Below are 23,315 nucleotides of genomic sequence, written 5' to 3' on the forward strand. Positions count from 1 at the left end.
GGTGGGCAGGCCCTGGCACAGGGTGCCCAGAGCAGCTGTGGCTGCCCCTGGATCCCTGGCAGTGCCCAAGGCCAGGCTGGAGCAGCCTGGGACCGTGGAAGGTGTCCCTGCCATGGCAGAGGTGGCACTGGATGGGCTTTAAGGTCCCTTCCCACCCAAACCATTGTAGGATTCCGTGGTTCACACAGGGATATTGATCCTGATCACCCCATCCTCTCCCCCTCATTTCCCAGGCTGGTTTGGGGTGGTTTGGGTGTGGGTCCCTGTGCTGTCACTCACCTCACACCCACAGACCTTCCTGCCTCTCTCCTGCCTGCTCCCCACGGCCAGCCTCCAGGATCTGTCACTGTCTCTGAATCCTCTTTTGGGATGAAGGTTGTTCCTGCCATCCCTGCCGTGACTGAATGTGAAACAATGTAACACAGCCCGAATCTCGGGTTTTGCCTTGCTGAAATGGCTCCCGAGGTATTAAAAAAGAGTCTTTTTCCCAGCTCCACGACAGAAGAAGAAGTTGAGATTCCTCAGTTCTGCTTTTCAAGCTTGTTTATTTTCTATTATCTGTAACATTCTCTCTCTGACCTGCTGAGCTCTGTCCAGCAAGTCGGGTTGTGGCACAGTCACTGCCCTTGGGGTGGTGTTGGCTTTTTATACTAAAAACTACGTGTACTTTATTTACAATAATTCTCCAATACCTATCACCTATGTTAGAAAGTCTGTCTCTACTCTAAACCAATCCAGAAGTGTCACCATCACAGCAGAAGATCGAGGACAAGAAGGAGGACAGAACATGCACAGATTTCTCCATCTTGCCTCTTGAACCCCCATTCTAAAACCCCGAAATTCTTTTTCACCCTGTGACAAATTCACTATCATTTTACTCAAAATCTTGTGGCTTGTAACTCTTCACACAAAGTTGGCAATTGTTTCCATGGGCTAAAATCAGAGGCACGGGTGTCTTTGACTTCATGCCAAGATCTCTGAGCCCCTGCCAGGGTCTGAAATCACCCAGTGCAGCCAGAGGGATGTCCCGGGTCCCGACACCCGAGCAGCCTCACCCTCCTCAGGGTGCCCTCAGCCCGTGCCGGGCGCGGTCCCTGCAGCCAGGCCCCGTTCCAAGGGCAGAACTCCATGAGGAGGAGGCTCTAATGAGGAGTTGTTAATAATCCACCCTGAGCAGGATCCCGGGGTGCCCTCTGGCGTCCCCTCCCCTGTTGGGGGCCGGCTGGGTCCCCCCAGCTCTCGGCCCCGGTGAATCCCCCCAGAGCTCCGCTGCCTCCCCGGAGCCTCGGCCGGGCCCGCCCGCCTGAGGGCAGGGCTCCGTGACGTCATCCGTCCGCGCCCGGCCCCGCCCCTCCGCCCCCCCGCCCGGCCGCCGCCGCCATGGAGTCGAACCGGGACGAGGCGGAGCGGTGCATTGGCATTGCGCTGGCCGCCATCAAAGCCAACCAGCCCGACAAGGCCCGCCGCTTCCTGGAGAAGGCGCAGCGCTTGTACCCCTCGCAGCGGGTCCGCGGTGAGCGCCGGGCCGGGGGCGCGGCGGGGGGGCCCGGGGGAGCGCGGCCTGCGCGGCTGCCGCCGGACCTGACCTCTCACCCTCACGGCGCCTGCGCGGTGCGCGTGGGGCACGCCGGGAAAGCGAGTTCATCGGGGGGCCCGGGGCGTGTCCGGGGGTCTGGGGCTGCGGTACCGGCCGGGACCGGGCACCGATGGGCCAGGATCGGGACCGGGTACCGACAGCCCGCGGCCACTGTCTTTAGCGGGGGCCCTCAATGAGGAGGGCGCTGGGAAGGAGGGCCGACTCCGCGCTGCTGTAGCAGCCCTGAGGCGCGGGCACTGCACCCGCTGCTGCCGGGGCAGCGCTGAGGGGAGGCAAGGGGCTTGGCAAGGCGAGGGGAAAGTTCTCGGGGGGTTGTGAAAAGCCCTTCTCCTCCTCCGACTCCTCCTTTCCTATACCTTTACTTCTTTTCCTATTACACTTTTCCTGCTCGTCTCCTCCTTATACTCCTCCTTTTCCTCTCCTATTCCTCCTCTCCTTCTATTCCTTTCCCCCTGTTTCTGTCTCTCTACTCCTTCTGTTCTTTTCCTCCTCCTCCTGTTCCTCTCCTCTTCCTGTTTTTCTCCTCCTCCTCCTCTTATTCCTGTTCTTCTCCTCCTCCCATTCCTCCCCTCCCTCTCCCGTTCCTCTCCTCCCTGTTCCTGCATTGCCCCTCGTGTTCCTCCTCTCCTCCTGTTCCACCTCATCTCTTCCTCTTATCCGTCCTCTCCTCCTCATCCTTCTCCATTCCTCCTCCTCTCCTCTTGCTGTTCCTCCCGTTTCCATCGTATTCCTGCTCTCCCTGCCCTGTTCCTGCTCTGTTTGCAGACAGACAAACACACAGACAGACAGACATGCCGTGGCTCTCACACGTGTAACAAAACAAGACTCCTCCCCAAGACTTTGTGCCAGATTTTTGTTTCCATCATTTCCTGAAAGCTTTAATTCATATGGGAAGTGGTTTGTGAAAGCAGCCAAACTCTGCTCTTTCCCTGCGTGTTCTTACATGGCAGAATATTGTGTAAAAAGCTGTGGATTTAATTTTTTTTTCTTTGACCTCATCTGAGTTTGGATTCTTTGGCTGAGCTTTGCAGCTTGTTTGCCCCAAGGCTTCCTGTGATCCTGGTTTTGGTTGCAGCAGGGCTCTCCCCTCTGCCTCAAACACAGTGTGTGCTGTGCTGTGGTTTCCCTCCCCTCCCTTTCCTCTGGAATTTATACTTTGGTAAAATTACTGGGTAGGAAAAGTGACTTTTGGAGGAAGGCAGAGCCAGCAGGGCAGGTTAATGTTAAACACAACATTTGTACTGATTTATGGCCAAACCCAACCAGGTTTCTCATCCAAGGACCCTTTGCTTCATGTCCTGCTGGCTCTGGGTTGGGAAATGCTGCCAGAGATGCCCTGGTGGTCCCTGAGCCTCTGAGCAGCTCCTGGGAAATCTCTAAATCTCCTCCCCAGGAATTCCCCAGGGTTTGGCAACACTCTGCAAACTCTGACCCTGCCTGGGCTTTTTGGGATCAGGGAAGGGTTTTGCAAGGGGATTGCAGCAGAAATCTCCTGTGTCAGGGCACGTTGGCTGAGACACACTCACACTCTGGTCACCTTTCAGGGAGAGATGGGGAAATTTATGGGAAGTTGGGCAAACATTGGCTAATAAGGGAGGAAAAGTGCCCCATGGCACGTGCTGGGGAGGAGCTGGGTTGGCAGAGCTGCAGTTTAATTCTGCACTCCCTGAGTTTGTGCTGTGCTGGGGTGCACAGAGGGTGCAGAAAGCAGCAGGTGTGGGGCTGTACAGCAAAATGGGACTGAGCTGTGGCCAGCTGGGGGTTTCTGTGCTTGGCTTGGGGAAATGCACTCTGGGCAGCAGAGACAGGGGGATTCTGCCCCTGTGCTCAGGTGAGACCCCACCTGCAGAGTTGCCCCAGCACAGGAGGGACCTGGAGCTGCTGCAGAGAGCCCAGGGGAGGCACCAGCATGGGCAGAGGGATGGAGCAGCTCTGCTGGGAGGAAAGGCTGGCACAGCTGGGGCTGGGAGAAGGGTATGGGGAGACCTCACAGCTCCTTCCAGGGCATGAAGGGGCTGCAAGAAAATTTGAGAGGGATTTCATCAGGAGTGGAATGGCAGGACACAGGGAATGGGTTCCCAGTGCCAGAGGGCAGGGCTGGATGGGATATTGGGAATTAGGAATTGTTCCCTGGCAGAGTGGGCAGGCCCTGGCACAGCTGTGGCTGCCCCTGGATCCCTGGCAGTGCCCAAGGCCAGGCTGGATGGGATTGGAGCAGCCTGGGGTGTTGGAAGGTGTCCCTGCCATGGCAGGGGGTGGGAATGGATGGGCTTTCAGGTCTCTTCCCACCCAAACTGTTCTGGGATCAGAATCTCCTGGCAAGCAGTAGGGAATGAAGCCCAAAGCAGCAGGAAGGGGGTAGGTGGGGAACAGCCTTGTGAGGGGAAATTTAAAATCACCTGGAGATTGCTCCAGGTTGGGAAGGAGCAGAACCAAAGATTATCATTCAGTGAGCACTGAAGCACTGGAAATATGAGTGAGGGAAAAATTTACTTGTCTAAAATAAATTAATTTTAAATTTGTGTAGGTCCCAAGCCCAAAAGCTCATCCAGTTACTGCTCCCTAGCCCACTGTCCTTTTCATCCCCTCATCCTCTATTGGCTTTTGGATTCCTGAGTGGATTTTCCTGCCCCCTCTGAGCACTGGGCCCAGATAGGATATCTTGGCTCATCTCTTGGCCTGCCAGTGTTGTTTGCACTTGCCTGAAGAAGGTGATGCCCCACAGTGCAAGGTCTGTGCTGTGCAATCCATGGGAGGAGGTGGAACATCCCTCCCAGTTCTGGGGTCTGGATAAGGGACTGCAAGCTCAGGACACTGGGGCTGTGTAAATATCCCTGGCTGGGTTTCACTGTAGCATGTGTGCCTGTTCTTTTGAGTGGGGGTGAAGAAATCAGTCTGATGTTGGTTCAAAAAGCAGATTTAAAGGATGGTGCTGTGCAGCTGCACGATGGAAGGATGCTGGAGCCTCCCTCCATTGTGTCACCTGGGTGATTGGGCCAGGCCTGCATGTTGGAGGGGATGGAAGTGCCTGAGCCTTGCAAGGAGGAGGAGGAAGGGGAAGGTGAATTTGTCCCCCCAGTAACTGAGGCAGGATGGGTTTCACAGCTGCTCCCAGCCCCCAGGCAGTGACAGGAGAACAAAGCACCTGAGTGAGGAGCTGGCAGCCAGCAGTGCTGCAGCTCTGTCCCCAGAAGGGGAGTGTCCCCCATGGGATTGGCAGCCCAGAGAGTTGTTTTCTAAGCTCTCTAAAGATATGGCATTGTCACATCACTTCCCCAGCACTGTAGGCTCTGAAAAGCAGGAGACAAAGAAGAATAATAGACTTTATAATGTGCTAGAGGACACATTTGGACATGGTTTGCTGTCAAGGACAGATGGAAGGGAACAAAGGACAGGGAGACACTGCTTTGCTGATCTGCTGTGGCTCCTGGACTGTCTGTCTGGGTGGTGCTGGGGTTTTTGTGGAGGTTGTGTGTGTTGGGAGCAGCAGAACATCTTCAGGAGTGGCCCTCACACCTAGGTGAGAAGCAGCAGGAGCTGAGAGATTACCTGGCAGGAAAGGTGAGGCTTTTCCTGGGGGAGGATGGATGGGGGGCCTTGGGAAGGTGGCAAAGATGGAGAGGAATCTCTCCATGGGACAGCTGGAAGGGCAGGCTGAGCTTGGTGCTTTGTTCTCTATGTTTTTGTTTCTCTCCTTTCAGTTCTGCTTGAGTCACTCAACAAGAACGAGCAGTCAGCCAATGGGCAGTCCCAGCCCAGGGAATCCACCAACCCTCAGTTCAGGAAAATGAGTGGAGATTTCCCATCAGCCAACGGAGAGGCTGGGGGGGAGGCCCCCAAGGGCTACACTCAGGACCAGCTGGATGCAGTGAAGAGGTTTGTGCACAGCTCTCTGGGGCATTTGTTTGACTCTATCACATGGTACCCGTCTGCTTTTCACAGTACTTTAAAGATTTTAGCTTTGAACCGTTTGGAATAGTGTTAAGAGCATGCCCAGGAGGATTTATAGCTGGTGGGCAGCTGGCTTGGGTCTGCTCATTTTCCAAACCCTGTTTCAGGCTTCCCTTGTCCCATTTGCCCATCCTGGCAGCTGAAGGACTGAGCTGCAGGTGCAGTCACTTGGTAAACTTTATTTAAGGTTATGGGCACGGCCTGAATTGTGCAAGAACCGCTTCAAGGGACTTGCAGGAATGTTTGTTACATCATCCACTTCTCCAAAAACCCAGCCTGCTGGATTCTGTCTCCTCATGTGAGCAGCAGAAGCCTTGGCTGGGCTGAGTGTGCCCAGGCAGTATGGGCTGCCCACCCTGGGCTGCTCCCTCCTTCCTTCTCTGCAATTCAGCTGATGCAAGTCTTACATCTGGGAATAAGCTGAGGTGGGGAGGGAAAGGCCAATATCCTTCAGGTGCTGTGGTCCTTCCCAAGCAGCCTCCAGCACAGGGACATGATGCATGTGAAGTTTATTTGCCAGTCACGTTCCTGTGTGGGTCTGAGGGAGGCCCTTCCTCCTGCACTGGCCCAACTCGTTCTGTGCTGGATCACCCTCTGAGAGCAGGGCCTGAGAAATGCACAGATCCCTGAGCAGCACCCTGAAACTGCTGCCTGAGGAGGCTCAGAGCTGACAGGTATCCAAGACAAAGAGGTTTTTACTCCTGGAACTCAGTGCTTGCTCCCCTCTCCCCTGGCAGGGTAAAACAGTGCAAAGATTACTATGAAATTCTGGGAGTCAGCAGAGAAGCTTCTGATGAGGATCTGAAAAAAGCCTACAGGAAACTGGCCCTGAAGTTCCACCCGGACAAGAACCACGCACCAGGGGCCACAGAGGCATTCAAAGGTAAAGCCAGCTCCACATTTGTGCTTTGCCCCCAACTCTCACTGAGGGAACCCTTAGAAACAGCCCCACAAGTCAGGCAGTGACATAAAGCTGCTCTTTGTGAAGCTGCTTCCCTTCAGAGCTGCTCATGTCATGACCAAAGTATGAGCTTAAAATAATAAACACAGGCTGGCAAGGTAGGACTCACCTCTGTTGGCTGGGTAAGGAGGAGCCTTCCTTCTCTTTCCCCAGCAGCCCTTCCCTTCCCTTCCCTTCCCTTCCCTTCCCTTCCCTTCCCTTCCCTTCCCTTCCCTTCCCTTCCCTTCCCTTCCCTTCCCTTCCCTTCCCTTCCCTTCCCTTCCCTTCCCTTCCCTTCCCTTCCCTTCCCTTCCCTTCCCTTCCCTTCCCTTCCCTTCCCTTCCCTTCCCTTCCCTGTGTTGCTCCAAGCTCCTGTCTCACTGCTCAGGAGGGAATTCTGTCAGGATTAGCCCAGTTACACCAGAGGCAGACTCAGGGCTCACAAACCCCTCAAGAGAAACATTCCAGGAAACCCCCAACCCTTCTTGGATGGAACTGGTGAATAGAAATCCCAGGTGGAATTTCTAGGGTGGAGCTGCAGCAGCCGTACAAGTGAGCCCAGCCAGAACTCAGAAAAGGAGCTCTGGTTGTGCTGCAAGGAGCCCAGTTCTCAGAGCCTCTCTGTAAATGCAGCAGGGATGTTTCCTGGGTAATGAGACCCCTTAAGATTGGAGAAATTTTCCAAGAGAGATGCTATTGCTTGGAACATATAATCCCATTTTCCCCTGCAAGCTGCTGAAGTTTGATTATTGTCATTGAGCTAAACACAGAACACCTTGGTGCCAGTCATACAGCACTGGTTTGGAAGCCATTAAAATAATCTGATTCTGGCCACTTTTTACAAATAAATTCTTTGCTCAAGACAGTGCTGAGGCTCTGGTACAGGCTCCCCAGAGGAGCTGTGGCTGCCCCTGGATTCCCTGGAAGTTTTCTAGGCCAGGTTGGACAGGGCTTGGAGCAATCTGGGATATTGGAAGGTGTCCTGCCCGTGGCAGGGGGTGGAATGAGAGGGTCTTTAAGGCACCTTCCACCCCAGAGCAGCCAGATTTTGGGAGTGAAATGCATGAGCTGTGTGCTGGAGCAGGGAGCAGGGCTGGCCTGATGTCAGTGCACTGGTACAGTATTCAGGTGAGCTCCTCACAGACGCAAATTCAGCAGTAAAAGTCTTGGGTAAGGTTTGTTCAAGCCTTTTAAGACTTAAATCCTTCCCTGATAAGAGTTAGCAAATAGTGACCGAGCCCCAGCTACCTGGGAGAGCCCCTGCTGGTGTGGGGGCAGATGGAAGGGCATTTGCACACAGCTCTCAGCTGTGCCTGTGCAGAGCTGCTGCTGCACAGCTCATCCCTGGATCCCTCAGTGGCCAAAGGCAGGTTTCCTCACCTGTAATCTTGAATAATGATGTTTGCCCAAGGCTTTGGCAGGAGCTATGTGCCAGAAGTGGAGCGTTAAGCAAAGTGCCCTTTATCCCCCACTGCAGGGTTATCTCCTCCAGGCCTTGCCTCCATGGCTTCCTGTCCTTCAGCCCCTGGGCTGAGCTAAGTCCAGCTGCTTGCTTCCAGAGGGTGAAGGGGGAAACGTGCCCTGCTGTGAGGATATGAGTTAATTTTTCCTTATGTTGATGGATCAGCTGAAGTCTTGGCATTTGCCTTCCCAGTGACGCTGATAAGGTGCTGAGCCCGTGCCTCAGTGTGCAGTTCCAGCTGGCTGCAGGCTGCCTCGTGGCAGATCTGCATCACTGCCTGCCTGCTCCTGGAAAAAGCCTTCAGCCTGGCTACTTGGAGCTAAAATCCTGCCTTGGAATGAGGCATTTCATGGGCTTTGTCAGCACAAAGTCAGATAGTGAAGAAACCCTGAACTGCTCCGTTGTCATTGCTTCCCTTGTTCTTTCCAGCTGTGTGGTTGATGCACTCTGAGTCACTCCTTGTCCAGCAGCTTCCCTGCCTGGCTCTAGAAATGTTTGCTCTGGGTGCACTAATTATAACCAAGAAGGAGAAGGCGTGTATTGACATTACATGCTCTGCCCTCCAAATCTCCACTCCAAGAAGAAACCGTACACCTCCATCTGACCATGGGGAAATGCTGAATCTTGGAGCTGATCTCCTCCAAATGGGCACATTATCCCCCTTTTTCTCCCTTTCCATCCCTTCTGCCCCTGCCTTTTACACACCAGGCACCTGCTGCTGTGGGCATTTTGGGTCCTTGTGACACAGGCAGGCCTGGGATGGCTTGGTACAGAGGGAAGCTGGAATGTGCAGAGAGGTGAGTACAGAAACAGGAGGGTGGCAGGCAGACATTCTGGGAAAGGGGCTCAAACTCCTGAGGCTGGAAGGAGAGGGACCAGGGACCTGGCAGGGGTTTAGTTCCAGTACATTTCCAGCTTCAGGCACTGGTTAAGAGTCCTTGCAATTATGCACCTTGCACGTGGCATCTGCAAGTGCTGAAACTCTTAGCTGATGGATGCAACTTCTGGCTAATGTTTCCTTAGCAGTTTCTATGGAAAGTTTTAAAGTCCCTTTCAGGGATTTAGCCCATATTTAAATTCTTTGCTGTGACAGTGTTCACAGGGGTCTTAGGATGAGGGAAGAGACAGAGATCTGACTTTATATTTCAGAAGGCTTGATTTATTATTTTATTATATATATTACATTAAAACTATACTAAAAGAATGGAAGAATAGGTTTCATCTCAGAAGGCCAACTAAGCTAAGAAAAGGAAAGAATGATAACAAAGGCAGCTGCCTCAGACTCTCTGGGCCAGCTGGGCTGTGATTGGCCATTAATTATAAACATCTAAGATGGGCTAATCAAAGATCTACTTGTTGCATTCTACAGCAGCAGATAACTATTGTTTACATTTTGTTCTTGAGGCTCCTTAGCTTCTCAGGAGGAAAAAATCTTAAGGGAAGGATTTTCATGAAAAGATGTCTGCGGCACTTTGCAGTTCTAGTTGTAGGCTCTGACAATAAATTCCCTTAGTGCCGCTTTTGAATAAAATTGGTCAACTAAAATTTGATTTCCCTACACTGCTGAAGGGTTTCTCTGGGGACACGCACCAAACCCTTATCATTTGAATGAATGAATGAGTTTTTCCCTGAGTGTGGCTTCCTCCTGCCTGGATTTGCCCGGGTGCCCGTTGCAAAGACGTGGGGGCGGCCGAGCGTGTGGCTTTGCGCGATGAGGAAGGCAGATGCTGGCACTGTGCAGGGCTGCAGGGGAGGGGGAGCAGGCTGAGCTGATCGTTCCCCTGTGTGCCGCAGCCATCGGGAACGCGTACGCCGTGCTGAGCAGCCCCGAGAAGAGGAAGCAGTACGACCAGTTCGGGGACGAGAAGCTCGGCGCCGCCCGCCACGGCCACACCGACTTCCACCGCGGCTTCGAGGCTGACATCTCCCCCGAGGACCTCTTCAACATGTTCTTTGGGGGTGGCTTCCCTTCCAGTAAGTGCCTTCAGTCCTGTGTTCCTTCTCCTCCTTTTGGTGCAGCTGGGGCTCTTGAGGCTGCGCTGGGTTCGCTGAGGGGGAGTTCTCCCTCACGTGTGGCCTCAAAGTTTTTTAAATGGTTCATCCTTGGAGAGCTCAGCAGCCATCAGAGCTGGACTCCTTCCCAGCCTCAGGTGTTTGTTTGCATGCTGGCAGCATCAGCTGCTGTTAGGTTGGGTTGAATGCTAGAACAAAAAGGGACTTGTTTTAAGGGTTGTTGTGGAAATAATCCTGTTTTGAGGAAGGCTTTTCTGCCTGGTGGTTTTGGAATTTAAATCTTCTTATCAGAGCAAACTGTAGTAACACCTGGGCCTTGTTCTTGATCTCTGCTTCACCACGTAGCTAGAACAGGTTCTTCAAGATCAGTGGCCACTTCCTTCTCTCCCCTGTGCCCCATAAAAAAAAAGAAAAATAATATTTCTACAGCATAACTTAGACCTTGTGAATTGAAAAATAAGTCTGCATCCTGTCTGTCCACAGTGCTGACCATGGCTTGGGGAGCAGGAAAGAATCTGTTCCTTTACTTGCTCAACAGACACAGATTCCATGTCAGGAGAAGGGTATTTTGGAAGACTCCTTTGTATTTGTTCCACTCAGGTCTGACTGGAGGTGGACACAGGGCTTCTTGACCTCTGTGGACCAACTTGAAAAAAAAAAATTTGGTTTCAGTTAAGAAAATTCACTCTGGTAGCTCTTTCCTGCCTGGAATCTGAGCACTAACACCCCAACACCAGTGGCTCAAAAGCATCTGGAAGCTTTTTGCAGCATTTGTGCTGTGCCTGGCAGAGAGGCCAAGAAGCTGCTCCTGCAAAAACAGCATGTTGCTATTTCAGTGCAGTCTCTTTTTCCCTTTCCTCGCTGTCCCGAGAGAATTGAGGGCTGCTCTCTCAGCCTGGAAACCTTTGCAGCTGTGGCTTTGACATTTAAAACAGGACATGGAAGAGCTCTGTTGGCAGGGTGGGGAAAAGCCCAGAATGATTTCTGTTTGTGACTGGTTTTAATCTATTCCATCAGAGGGGAGAAGGCCTGTGCAGGGTGTTCTCTCTCTGTGGCTGACCCTGCTCTGGGCAGGAGGTTGAACTTCCTGAGGTCACTTCCAAGCTGAGTTTTCATACAATCCTGCAGAATCTTACAGAAGGAGCTCTGTGCCCACCCTGCACTCAAACCCCCTCAGGAATGTCCTGTTTCAGCCTGGAAGCAGGTGAAACATGGATCATGTTCATCTTTCATGGTCCCTCCCTGGCCAGCCAGCAGCACCCCCACTCCACACTGTGACTTTGGGGTAAGAGTTTTCTTCTCCCTGCAGGCAATGTGCACGTGTACAGCAATGGCAGGATGAGGTACACCTACCACCAGAGGCAGGACAGGAGGGAGCACCAGGGGGATGTAAGTGGAAAACACCTGGGGTCTGGGGGGCTGGGGGTTTTCCCAGCACAGCACTGGGAGCTGGTTCCTGGGCCTGGCTTGTGAACAGTCCTGCTTGTTGCCACCCTCCCAAACAGAAAGCTGGAGCCAGGGTTATTATGGCTGTTGTCTGAGCAGAGCCAATTTTATTGTAAAAAAACAAACAAGAACTTCCTGGATATTTTTATCTCAAGCTTGAAGGTGGAACTGAAGGGGGTGAGGGAGGTGAGGGAGAGGGGGGAATTACCTTCATCTGTCCAGCCCTGAAAAGGGGAGAAGCCATCCATAAAGCCAGTCCTGCTCTAGAAAAATGAGCCGTGGGCATGAGGCTTTTGGAGTTCCCCCTGGCAGTGCCCTCTGCCCATTGCACATCAGAGAAGGGCCAGGGGGTTTGTACTGTCCTGAGTCAAACTGTCCTGTGGTTTGGGTTCCTCCCTGTGCAAAGCAGGAGAGAGGAGGTTGTGTTGGAGCACTGGGAGGGAGGGAAGGAGGGAGGGAGGTGCCATGGGATCCTTGTCCAGCTGGGTGGGTGGCACTGCACTGTGTGTTTCTGTTCCCTCAGGGTGGCCTGGGGCTGTTTGTCCAGCTGATGCCCATCCTTATCCTCATCATCGTGTCAGCTCTCAGCCAGATGATGGTCTCCAGCCCACCCTACAGTTTGAGCCACAGGCTGTTAGTACCCATTCCTCTAAACCTTACCCACATGGGGAGGGGGTGGGCTCTGGGGGGGTGTGGTGGGGCAGGGATCTTGCCTCTGTTCTTCCTTTGGGTTTTTTTGCTTTATCCCCTGACCCCATGGCTCCTGCTGCCAGAGAAGTCTTTGTGGTTCTCACACAGGTGTGAGATATGAGGTGCAGGGAGAGTTGGAGGGTGCTCACTGCCCTGATGGAGAGAGTTCCTTGCCAGAGACCTTCTGCAGTCCATACCCACAGCTGTGTCTGTCATGGAAAGGGATAAACTGGTCTGGGGAGGGTGCAGCCCAGCACTGAGATCCCATATGGAGCAAATTGAGGTGCAGAGTGTGTAAAACAAAAGCCATGTTCTCCATGAAAGCCTTAGCGCAGTACAATAGAGGAAGAGGATAAGGAATAAAAGTCACTCCCAGAGAAATCCCCTGTTTCTGAACTCTCATCTTGCCATGAAATAGCTTTGGCCAGACACTGGGAATGTGAAAGTGAAACTGCTCTGTTCTAGGTCCTGTGGAAATGCCCCCATGCTCCCTCTGGTGACTAATGGAACGTGTCCTCATTCTTAGTCACTGTGCAGTGCTAACAGAGAGTGGGGAAACAGGCTTGATTTCTGCTGCTTGCATCATTCCTGGCAAAGGCTCAGTGTCTGTTCAGTGTGAGCTCTTCTGTGCATTTAGAGAGGGCAGACCTGGTTCCAGCCTGGTGTCCCTGCCTATTTTCACAGGTAGCAATGTTTGCCGTTGATCACAGAATCCCAGAGGCCTTTGGATTGGAAGGAACCTTTAAGTTACCTTGTTCCACCCCCTGCCATGGCCATGGACACCTCCCACGAGCCCAGGCTGCTCCAAGCCCCATCTAACCTGGCCTTGAGCAATTCCAGGGGAGGGGCATGATGTTAAATACTGCAAAACCCAGCTTAGCTTTCAGATTCAGAGCAAAGACTGTGACATTGGTGCTTGGGACCAAAAGATGGGATGGTTTTGGCACAGTTCAGGGTTATTCTGAGAGGGTGAAGGCTGTTAAGCTGTGATTTCCACAGCTGGCATTAGCATTGTAAAGCTAAGCACTGTCCACGTTCACCAGTTTGGTTTATACTGGTGAAGAGTCTGTGGGGTGAGAAGACACAGAAGGGAGGGAGCATTTAAATGGGCAGGGATTTGCTTCCAGCCTTGCCAGCTGCCAGAGGAAGCCATCCCTGAGCCCCAGATGTTTCTCTGCTGCCCCATTCCCTGTCCCCTGTCTCTGCACACTCAGGTAGCAGCAAGCAGCCCCATTTCCAAGGCTGGATTTGGACAGGGGTGGGAAGTGAGCTCCTGCAGCCCTGCTGGAGGCTTCCCAAGCAGGGAGGGTGTTTGAGCTGCTTTGAGGTGCTGCAGGGCCGGCAGGAGGAGCTGCTGCATCACTCACTGGGAAGGGAAAGCTGTGCCTCAGCTCAGGAGCAGGGGAGCAGAAGCTTTGAACCCACAGATTTAAATGCCACTCCTCCATAGTGGAGGTGTCACTGAGGAGGGCAGAGTCCTGAAAAACCACTGTCACCTTTGTAAATCCCTTCCCAAAAGGATCTTCCTGCTGGAAGAGCTGCCTGGCTGTGGGCCTTATTGCTACTGCTCAGTAGCACCCCATGGAATTGGCCTGAGTTAATTGCATGTCTGACTGCAGGTGACAGGTTTCTGTGCCCTGATTTTCCTGCTACACACCCCAGTGTGCTGCTGCAGCCCTGCCATTCCCAGTCCTCCTGTGAGGGCACACTCTGTAGTCCATCTTTATCCAGGAGAGGAATATGAGCTTTGGGAGAGCTCAGGGCTCTCTCTTGACAGAGAAAATAGTGAACTTGGCTTTTTCCAGGCTGCACCTCTGCCTTGAGAAATCCCAGCAGAGCTCTGTGCTCCTGTTCAGTCCCTTCAGTTACCCAGCACTGGGCCTTGGGGAAACGTGCAGGAGCCCTGGGATCCCACCTGTATCCTCTGATACAGACTGAAGGCTGGGCTGGATGAGTTCATGTTTAGAGCTGGTTCAAGAACCAGGCTGCTCCCAGTGCATCAGCAGCAGCTGGTATTTATCACAGGAACTTTGGGCATGTCTCCAGGTGGAGCCGTCCTGGCAAATCCAGCATTTGGGCCCAGCTCCTGTGTTACAGCTCACACACACGCCCTAGGGAGGGTCTCTAGGTTTGCTGGCCTGTCAGGGGAAGCAGAGCAGGGCTTTGTCTGAAATGCAAATCCACTGGGCCAGGGGAGGAGGAGATTTCCTTCTGGAAAGTGCTTTCTGTGCTGGTTGATGCAGGCTGGGGCACAGAGCAGGTCCCATCTTGCGAATGAAGGAAATCACAGATTTAATAAATTAATGAAAATTCCAGGGAACATTTTATTTTAATTAATGGGCAATGTGTCTTGGAGTTATGTCTGTATTCAGAGCTCTGCCCACCTAGCTGGAGCCCTGGCAGCTTCTCTCTCCCTGTGCTGGTGGTTGGTTTCCACCAGAAATGCTGCTCCCTCCCACCCTCCAAGCCAGTGGCTGGATAGGGGTGAGGGATGTTTCCTGCTGTTTGGAATCACATCACCCAAGCTGGGGGCTTTGCTGTGCCCTTGAAACATGTCCCACACTGTTGTGCTCTTGTCCCTGCACCAGGTCTGTGGGTCACACACACAGAAGGGTCACAGAGCACTTGAAAGTCCCCTACTACGTGTCTGAGAGCTTTGCTGAGGAGTACACGGGCACGAACCTGAAGAACGTGGAGCGGAGCGTGGAGGACGACTACATAGCAAACCTTAGGAACAACTGCTGGAGGGAGAAGCAGCAGAGTGAGTAGTGAGGGATCAGCAGCTGCTCCATGGGTTGCCTTTGGAATGTCTTTGACTAGGACTAAGTCATGCTGAAGTTATACTTTAACATGGTGCCAGCACATTTCCTGTGTCGTTGGCTTTGTTTTTTCCAGTCTGTGACTTCATGACAGGCCCGGTATGTGGGGGTTTTTTGTTTTGTTTTGCTTTTTAATGCTGCTGCAGAACTGGTCAGACAGGAGCTGTGCCCCAGAGGTTCCCCTGCTGTGTCAGCAGGATACCTCTGATTTCCAGGGGAGGGGGAAGGTAGAACCTCTGGGATCCCTGCTAGCCTCGTGTCATATTTCAGCTGTTCAAGGATGGTGCTGGAAAGTCTGCTGCCCATGGTGTCATGGTCCCACATCCCACCCCTGCTCCCAGGGGGCTGCCCAGGCAGCTGATCCAGCCAGACATCCTAGCAGCAGAGGGTGGTGAGGGCAGCGAGTCCAGGGGCAGCCTGTGTGCTCTGGCTGCTGTGGTGGTCACGGCTCTGGGAGCAGTGGCTGGGGTAGGATTTCAGCTCTGGAATGCCAGAGGGGCTGTGATCATCCCTGGGCGGTGCCAAACTCACAGAGCCCTGCTGGGGTAGCCTTTGTGTGGGCTGCCCCTGCATGTCCTGGGACTGGAGCTGGGTTCTCCTGGCTTTTCCCAGGATGGATGAGCTGTCAGCAGCTCTTACGCCCATCCTGTCCCAAAGGGCGCGGGGCATTTCCTCATCCTCATCCTTTGCTGCACCTTGGACAGCTGGAGGTGCCTCCTGTTCCCAGCAGAGCCTGTGGGGGAGCAGGGCCTGGCAGGGGAGTCCCTTCCAGAGGGCATTCCTGACGCTGAGCTTTTCCCTTTGCAGAGGAAGGCTTGTTGTACCGGGCACGCTACTTCGGGGACTCGGACCTGTACCAGCGGGCACAGAAGATGGGCACCCCCAGCTGTAGCAGACTGTCAGACGTCCAGGCCTCCCTGCACGGATAGTGCCAGCCCAAGTACGAGCTGGGAGCAGGGAACCCCAGTGCTTTGATCACTGAGAGCCCTGAGTGAGACACAGCCTCCAGGAGTGTCCTCGGGGTGCACACCGCAGCCTCCCCTCCGACGGCGCTCCGCGTTAATCAGGAATCGATTGGGTTTAGTTTGCATGTCGGCACCCCCGGCTCTCTCCAGGCTCCCTCTTTTCTCTGGCCTCTAGGAGCAGGGCACAATCCCTTGGTGAGGTTGGGAGTTTCTTAGGTGCTGTGGCATCCAGCCCCCACATTTTAATGAGCCCTTGGTTTTGGTTGCTTTGTTGTCTGTTTTGCTGGGAAAGCTGTTGCCTTGGCAGATGACAGGGAATGGAGTCCCACCCAACAGATGTTCCTTGTCCCCCCTCCTGTTGCCTTCCCATTCAAGGAGAACAAAGCAAATGTTCCCAGCAGGTTGCAGAAGTAACTTACTGGGTTAAACTGGCAATCAAAGTAAGAGCAGCTGGGGGGAGGTCTGGAAGATTTGGGGGTTGGAGAGCTTGGATTAAGGAGAGCCTGGATAACACATGTGAGATCAGATGTGCTGGGAGAACTGCACCAAAATAACGAAAAAAAATTGCCACGGGGTTTGGAGTCCTTTTTCTGCATAAATTTTTGGGCTGATTTCACCTACCAGGTACTGCTGGGCTGCCTGTGAAGTGTGCAGATCCCCAAAATTGTCCGAGCACAGTATTTCTATAGAAAAACTCCTGGGTGAAGCTTGTTCCAGGTGTTGTATGGACACCGTTCCAGCTCACAGGGACTCCTTGAGGATGCTGGCTGCTGAGCTGCTTGATTTGCACTTTTGGGGGTTGTTTTCCTCAGCATCTGAAAGTTTGGCCTTTAAAGCAAATCCTTTGGGGCACATTGGGCTTTTCCTTGGGTGTATCCTGGTTTTGGATCCGTTCCCACCTTGATCCTCCCGCTCTCTACTTTGGATGACTGCGCCTCTTCTGGTGTTAATTACCTGCTTTTCTTTAATTCCCTCCCTGCACCCGTGGTCTGGAAGGAGCCTGGAAAAGCTGCTGCCTGTGCTGTGGGGTGGGAAGCGAGGGGGAGTCCCAGACTGGCCTCAGACTGACACCGCTGCCGCTTTTGTTCCCAGAGCGTCCAAACGCCCGAAGACTTTGGGGAAGTGCACTGAGCCGAGGTGACAGACTTTGCTCTTTAAAAAGAATCAAACCTTATCTTAAACATGGAATTGGAGAATTAGCAACGCACAACTGCCCCTCTTTCTTCTCTTTGCCTCTCTCTGGCGATGGCAGGCAGCGCTTGGGACAGGAAATCCAGCTCTCTGTCTTCCTCCTCCCCTCCCAACGCTGCTGGCGTGCTCCCAGGATCCCACAAGGATCCCACACCTCCTGGAACAGACACACAGAGTGTAAAATAACCCAAACTAACTGCAGAAGCCTGAAGCAGGAGACCCTTCGCTGCTGCCAATGGAGAGAGAAGTGGGATTTGTTGATAAAAGAAAACACTAAAGAAAAGAAAATATAATCTATTTAGCATTAATTTATAGCTGTATATATGTTGTACTTTTAAACTATGCAGGGGTTGGATGATTAAATTATTTTGGTTTCTGCCCATTTTGGGGAGCAGGGCAGCAGGAAGCCTCTTCCAGCATCTCTGTCCACAGCACTTTCCTGCCTGGAAAACAAGAATCCCTTTGCAGCTGCTGTCCTTTGCTCCTGGGAGGACATTCTGTGGATGGGGACATGCATACACCTGCTCTTGGGGTTCTGATCCCAGCAAACCCCAAAGGTGCAGGGCTCCCAGAGAAGGGGGAGCCCGTGCAGAGCCGTGGATCTGCAGCGTCGGCGGAGCCGGGGTCAGCTGAGCCACTCACCAGGGAAGGATTGTCCTGGATGGATTTTGCTCGTCAGTCTTTGGTTGATTTGTGCATGTAACTCCTTTTTCTGCCGAGTCTGCTGGAATTGTGCCTGGTAATCAGCGTGCTCCGTGCAGAGAGGGCTTTCCAACAGCCCTTTGTTGGGAGGTTTTGTGCTCGTCCCTCCAGGCGGGTGCAGCCAGCCCTGCCCTCACACCCCAGCTCGTGTTTCCTGCAGGACACCTGGAAAAGGCCACAGATCCATAAGGAACAAAGCATTCTGCTGGGGGAAATCAGGGGGTGTCTGATCTGCCCTGTGCCTGCCCCACCACGGGCAGGAGCAGCGTGAGCTGCCCCAGGTGAGGAGCCATCTCTTGGAAGCAAAGCCAGGACAAGCAGAGCCACCTCCCATGGAATAAACTGGATTATTTAAATTTTTGGGTTTTTTTTTTTTTTTTTTTGCTGCTCTGCAGCTCATTTGTGTCTAAAGACATTTCCAGTGCAAACTATCCCCTGGCACAGTCAGGGGAGTGAGCTGGGAGCGCAGCAGCTCCCGGGTGGGCTGGCAGAGGAGGTTTTATCCCGTTGTCCTTAGGAATCCATGCGCTCTGTCTTGGCTGTTTATTTATTTTGTGAAATCTCAGCCTCCCGTTGGCTGCAGGCCCTGTTATCCCACAGCCAGCATGGCTTGGACCTGATTTTAAGAGGTTTTATTATTTTATTTTTTTTAATGGTTCCTCTACCTTCAGAAGAAATTGGGTGGAAGTTCAGGATTGGAAATGGCACTCGATAGAGGCACAGGGATGATGGGGACGGGGTTGAACCAAAATCCTGCTCACAGAAGGAGCTGGATGTGTTGCCCAGTGCCATTCCCTGCCTGGAGCCTGCCTGCCAAAACCTTCAGGTTCTTTTTCCTGGTAGATGCCCACGGATCACAAGGAGGGAGAAGGCATCGCTCCCAGTGGATGCTCACAGAGGCTGTATCTCTTGATTTAGTTAATTATACAATTGTACATCTATAAATAAATGTTTATAATGTGAAAGGCTCCAGCTGGGTTGGTGTCCTGTGGATTCCCTGCTCCAGCCAGCTCTGATTTTGCAGCTCCTCGGTGGTGGATGGAATTTGGGGTCTTTGCCATCCCATGGTCCTGTGGGGGCTGCAGAGGGAAGGACAGGGAGGGGGTGGAGAGGACGTGGTGCCCCTGGCATGGTGGCACCAAACACCCAGCAGGGCACCTTTGCTTCAGACCCATTCTGCTGGGATGTTCCCAGAAGGACCTTCCTCCCAATAGCCCCTCATCCTCTGGCTGAGCCTTATTCTCACCCTAGGATGCCACCTGGCAGCTTTATCCTGGCACTGGAAGGAGCCCTGTGGGCACCATCCCCATCAGGTGGGCAGGAACACTCTGGGCTGCCTTTGTTCCAGCAGAGCACTGCCTTGGGTGCCCTTCCTGCTGGCAGTGGCTGGAAACTGCTGGCCCCAGAGCCTTGGTATGGATTTGGGATGGGTCTCTTTTCCTCCCCAGTGGAGGAAGTGGTGGAAGTACTTTTGGTACACCAAAGTGCTGGAAGCTCTGGGTGGGAATTTCCCCCTTTTCCTCCTTCTCTCAGAGGCCAAGAGTTGGAATTTCTCCCCTTTCCCTTTTTTCCCTGCTCTCAGAGGCCAAGGATCACATCTCTGCCATTTCCCCTCTGTGGTGAGTCAGCCCTGCTGGCACAGGGCACACAGCCCAGGTTTTGGGGAGGTTTTGCTGCATTTTGGGTCATTCCCAGCCCGGAGCGATGGGAGACACTCTTGAATTTCAGGGTATGCTGGTCCCTGCCCACTCACCAAAGCTGTGGGTGGTTTGAGCTGCCCATTAGCTCGTTAGCCCAAGCTTTTAATTGGAGCGGCTGCCAAAGGCAGGGAGGCATCAAAGGCAGACAGGTGCTCCTGGAATGTCCTCCTCTGGCAGGCAGGGAGCCAAGGAGACCCCTCTTCCCCCATCACTGTTTTTGGTAGCAAAACCACGAGGGTGTAGTGCTATCCTGGGATTTAAACCCTCACTTGCATTATTGCTGCTGATGCCCCCAAAAATCTCCCTTTCCTCTGCTGGCACCTGGGATCCTCGGGCTGATGCTGGTGCCACAAATAGCCCAACTCTTCCCAGGTCCCAAAATATCCCTCTGTGTAACCCCTGCCGTGGGAGACATTTGATCCAGCCTCACTGGAAGCTTCTGCACCTCCCAGGGAGCTGCCAAACCCCAGGGACCTTGAGGCTCCCCCAAATTTCTCAGGGAAAGGCCATTTTGCTATAAATAAAAGCAAAGTTTCACCTTCATAGCTGGGGCTGTGACTGGGTGGTGCCACACAGAATGTTTTGGTGGGCACCCACAGGACAGAGGCTGTGTTGGCTTTTGGGAGTTTTGGTGGGGTTTTCTTTTCATTTTCTTGGTGTGATCATTTAAAAAATTGGATGCAGAGCCCTTTGCCTTCCCTGAGAGTGGCTGGTGGGGGTGACAAGCAGGGGTGATGCTGCTGTGGCAGCACAGGGGCAGGGCCACCCCTTCAGGAGCTGGGTGTTCAAAACTCCCCGTGTTTCTGGAGCTGTAAATTCACTGCCAGAGCCAGGGGCAGGGCTGGTGGTGCTGCCAATCTCCTGTTGTGCCCTCCCTGGGATCGGCGCTGCCTCCAGCCCGGGCTGCCCCAGGAACTGCGGCTTTGCAGCTCCCTTTCCGCCCCTCTCCCTGTCCCCAGGGGTGGCTTTGTGCTGGGTGTACCCACAGGGGCTGCCCCGCACGTGAAGGGGGCATGCTCTAGCATGTGATCCTTTGAGAAATGCTCCAAACCCCAATATTTCAGGGGAAATCCTCCCCCTCTTTGCACAGGTGTATGTCTGTGTAAAGGTGCGTTCCCAGCTGTGTGAGCCTGGCTGTGCTCGTTGTCCTGACTGCTGCGAGGTGATATTTACACCAGTGAGCAACCTCTGCTCCAAAATTCCAGTTATGGGTCATTAATATCAAAAACAAGGTTTTTATGGTGAAAATGCTCATCAAAAAGTCACTGTTTGTCTGCCCACAGTGATACAGTTTGTCTGCAGGAGTATTAAAAATAAAAATCCAAACAAAAACCAACCCAAGGCTGAGCCAGGAGGAGCTCACATGTGAATGGAAATGGCTTTTCAGGCTGGTTTTATCCCCCCACACCTTCCACGGGCTCCTCGTTTGCCAAGCAGCTCAATTATCCTTGAGTGAAAGCCTCTTCCCCGAGGCCTCTAATTGCAGGTTTGGGTAATTGGCCTCGGTGCTGCAGAGGGTGTTTGGGCTGGGCCGTGCTCCCCCTCCCCGCCAGGTGTGACCCTCCTCCTCCTCAGTCCCAGTTTGAGCCCGTTCTCCTGGGTTTCTGCCCCAATTCCCAGCCGTGGGTGCCCGGGAGGAGCAGCAGCGCCTCGCTGGGTGTTGGGGGCTCCTGGAGCAGCTCGGGGTCCTGACTCAGCCCCTGAGTCACAGCCCCGTGGCTCCCATGGGTGCACTGGGATTCCCCACCATTCCCAAAACACCCAGCTCCCACCGCAGGGCTGCCCTGCCAGGGAAAGGCTGGGAATTTCAGAGCAGGGGTTGCATCAGCCCTCCCCCAGCAGAGGTGACAACAGCGAGACAGACGGCAGCTTATCAATCAAGACAAGTTTTATTAGAAAAGTAAAAAAAACACCCGACACGATTGCATAGGAATTGTCGCACTTGAACATCAAGTGTATGAGTGTAAACTGTAACCAACGGAGCGCCCCCAGCGTGCCGGGGCCAGGGTCCTGCCCTCCGGCCCCTCTCCCGATCAAAGACACAATTCCAGCCGGGCTCGGCCTTTGATCCAGACCCCCTCGGCCGCCGCGCTCCCCTCCCCGAGACCCCATTGATTACAATCCTGGTTTACAAAAAAAAACCCCATGATTGATTGATCAGGCATCGGGAGACCGGCACCCCTCCAGCAGCCCCGCTGCCGCCTCCGGAGCGCCGGGATCACCCCGCAATCACCGACGGCAGGGAGCGACCTCGGCCCGGGACGTCCCGGCTGCTCCACGGCAGGGATGTCCCGACTCGGGCACGGCCATGGGGAGCTCGGCCCGCCCCAGCTACTTCCACCTACAGCCCTACTCCAGCCTAACTAAACTACAGCGGCTGCAGGAGCCGCCACGCTCTGCCCGGCTCTTCCGAAGCACTCGGCAATGGCTCCTCCGGCGCGGCTGCTCAGCACTCCTCGATCAGCAGCTGCTCGGAGCTGTACAGCTTCTTCTTCATCACCCTGAAGCCCGTGCTCAGCTTCAGCGGCGGGAAGGCCGGCCCCGAGGCGAAGAGTCCCTGGATCTTGGGCCACAGGCGGGAGTCCAGGCGGAGCACCAGGGTGAGCTGGAAGGTGGGCACCACGCCGGGGTCGGCGGCGATGTGCCCCACGTCGTGGCAGGCCTTGCCGTGCTCCACGCACAGGTCCAGGAGGGCCCCGCGCAGCCCGCAGGGTTCGCTGCACGCCAGGCGCAGCAGCTCCGCCCGCACCTGCGCCTGCAGCTGGGCCGGCATCAGGAGCCGCCAGCAGCGCTTGGAGCCCAGCGGGGCCCGGCCCAGCGCGGCCCGCACCTCCTCCAGCAGGCTGGCGCACAGCAGCTCGTCCTCGGGGTCGTGCAGCAGCTCCAGGTCCATGTCCGGCAGGGAGACACCCTCGGCGTACTCGGCATCTGCGGAGGGGACAGAGGCGGGTCAGCGCCGGAGGTCTCAGAACCCCGAGACACCGATGCCAGCGGTTCAGGGCTGTACCAGGGGTGCTCTGGGACACACCGACCCAGGGCTTTGGGGGCATGGTACAGCACCTCCACCCCTCCGCCCAGGGACCCTCACCCATTTATCCATCTTCCGGCCCTTGAGGGGCCCGCACTCACCTCCCTCCGAGCCGGAGGCGCTGCCCACAGACTCGCAGTCGGAGGTCTCCAAGCGGCCCCGCTCGCCGCCCGCCAGCCGCTCCCACAACCCGGGCATGGCTCCGGACACCGCACCACCCGCTTGGGCCCGGCTCCGCCGCCGCTCTATCCGCACCGCCCGCGCCCCACCCTTATATAGCCGCGGCGCGCCTGGCCACGCCCCCCTCCCCGTGCCCGCCAATGGGAGCGCGGGGCACGTCCGCGGCGTCTCTCCTGCCCGGTGACAGCGGAGAGGCCACGCCCCCTCCACAGGCCACGCCCCCTGGCGGCCGGCGCGGCCCCGGGCGCTGCAAACGGGAGCCGCGGTTGCGTCAGGGCCGGCCCGGGGTACCGGGGCTGCCCCGCACCCACCCCGGGCCCGCACAGCACCCCCGGCACCCCCCGGTCCGCACAGCACCCCCGGACACCCTCCGTGCCCGGGATCACCCCCGGGCCAGCCCACCGCCCGGGCACACCATCACGGTCCGGTGGGGCGGGGGACACCCGCCGCGTCCCCGCGGTCCCCGACCCTCCGTGGGCCGGGAAGCCGATGAGGGTTCCCCTATGGGTTATTGGGGTTCGATCCGCCCCGTCTGCCAGGGGCTGTTTGCGCGGTGGCACCGGCGGGTGCTGCTGCCCTGGCACGGATGGGGCTGAGCCCTGCAGACCCGCTTCGGGACCAGCCCCACCGG

The 23,315-nt window shown here is 54.8% G+C and overlaps 2 protein-coding genes across 4 annotated transcripts; one reads left to right on the forward strand and one right to left on the reverse strand.

Annotated features, from left to right (window-relative positions):
* The first annotated feature begins 1,368 nt into the window (after nt 1–1,368).
* DNAJB12 (DnaJ heat shock protein family (Hsp40) member B12) lies at nt 1,369–18,141 on the forward strand. Of its 3 annotated transcripts, none has more exons than XM_058810045.1 (9): nt 1,369–1,513; nt 5,299–5,473; nt 6,286–6,431; nt 9,745–9,924; nt 11,273–11,352; nt 11,933–12,042; nt 14,688–14,860; nt 15,726–15,858; nt 16,880–18,141. In XM_058810045.1, exons 1-8 carry the CDS (start codon nt 1,381–1,383, stop codon nt 15,845–15,847), a joined length of 1,119 nt encoding a protein of 372 aa, XP_058666028.1. In that variant the 5' UTR covers nt 1,369–1,380; the 3' UTR covers nt 15,848–15,858; nt 16,880–18,141. The 3 variants fall into 3 exon arrangements, with proteins under 3 accessions (XP_058666028.1, XP_058666027.1, XP_058666026.1); XM_058810044.1 differs by having other exon boundaries at nt 16,976–18,141; XM_058810043.1 differs by having other exon boundaries at nt 15,726–18,141.
* Nucleotides 14,211–22,736, reverse strand: DDIT4 (DNA damage inducible transcript 4). The gene is made up of 2 exons (XM_058810046.1): nt 22,606–22,736; nt 14,211–22,404 (listed from the first exon to the last, which is right to left on the reverse strand). The coding sequence occupies exons 1-2, from the start codon at nt 22,700–22,702 to the stop codon at nt 21,923–21,925; spliced, it is 579 nt and encodes a 192-aa protein (XP_058666029.1). The 5' UTR covers nt 22,703–22,736; the 3' UTR covers nt 14,211–21,922.
* Between the last annotated feature and the right edge of the window lie 579 nt (nt 22,737–23,315).

The sequence above is a fragment of the Ammospiza caudacuta genome, chromosome 9 (genome assembly GCF_027887145.1).
Source record: "Ammospiza caudacuta isolate bAmmCau1 chromosome 9, bAmmCau1.pri, whole genome shotgun sequence".
NCBI classification, from domain to species: Eukaryota; Metazoa; Chordata; class Aves; order Passeriformes; family Passerellidae; genus Ammospiza; species Ammospiza caudacuta.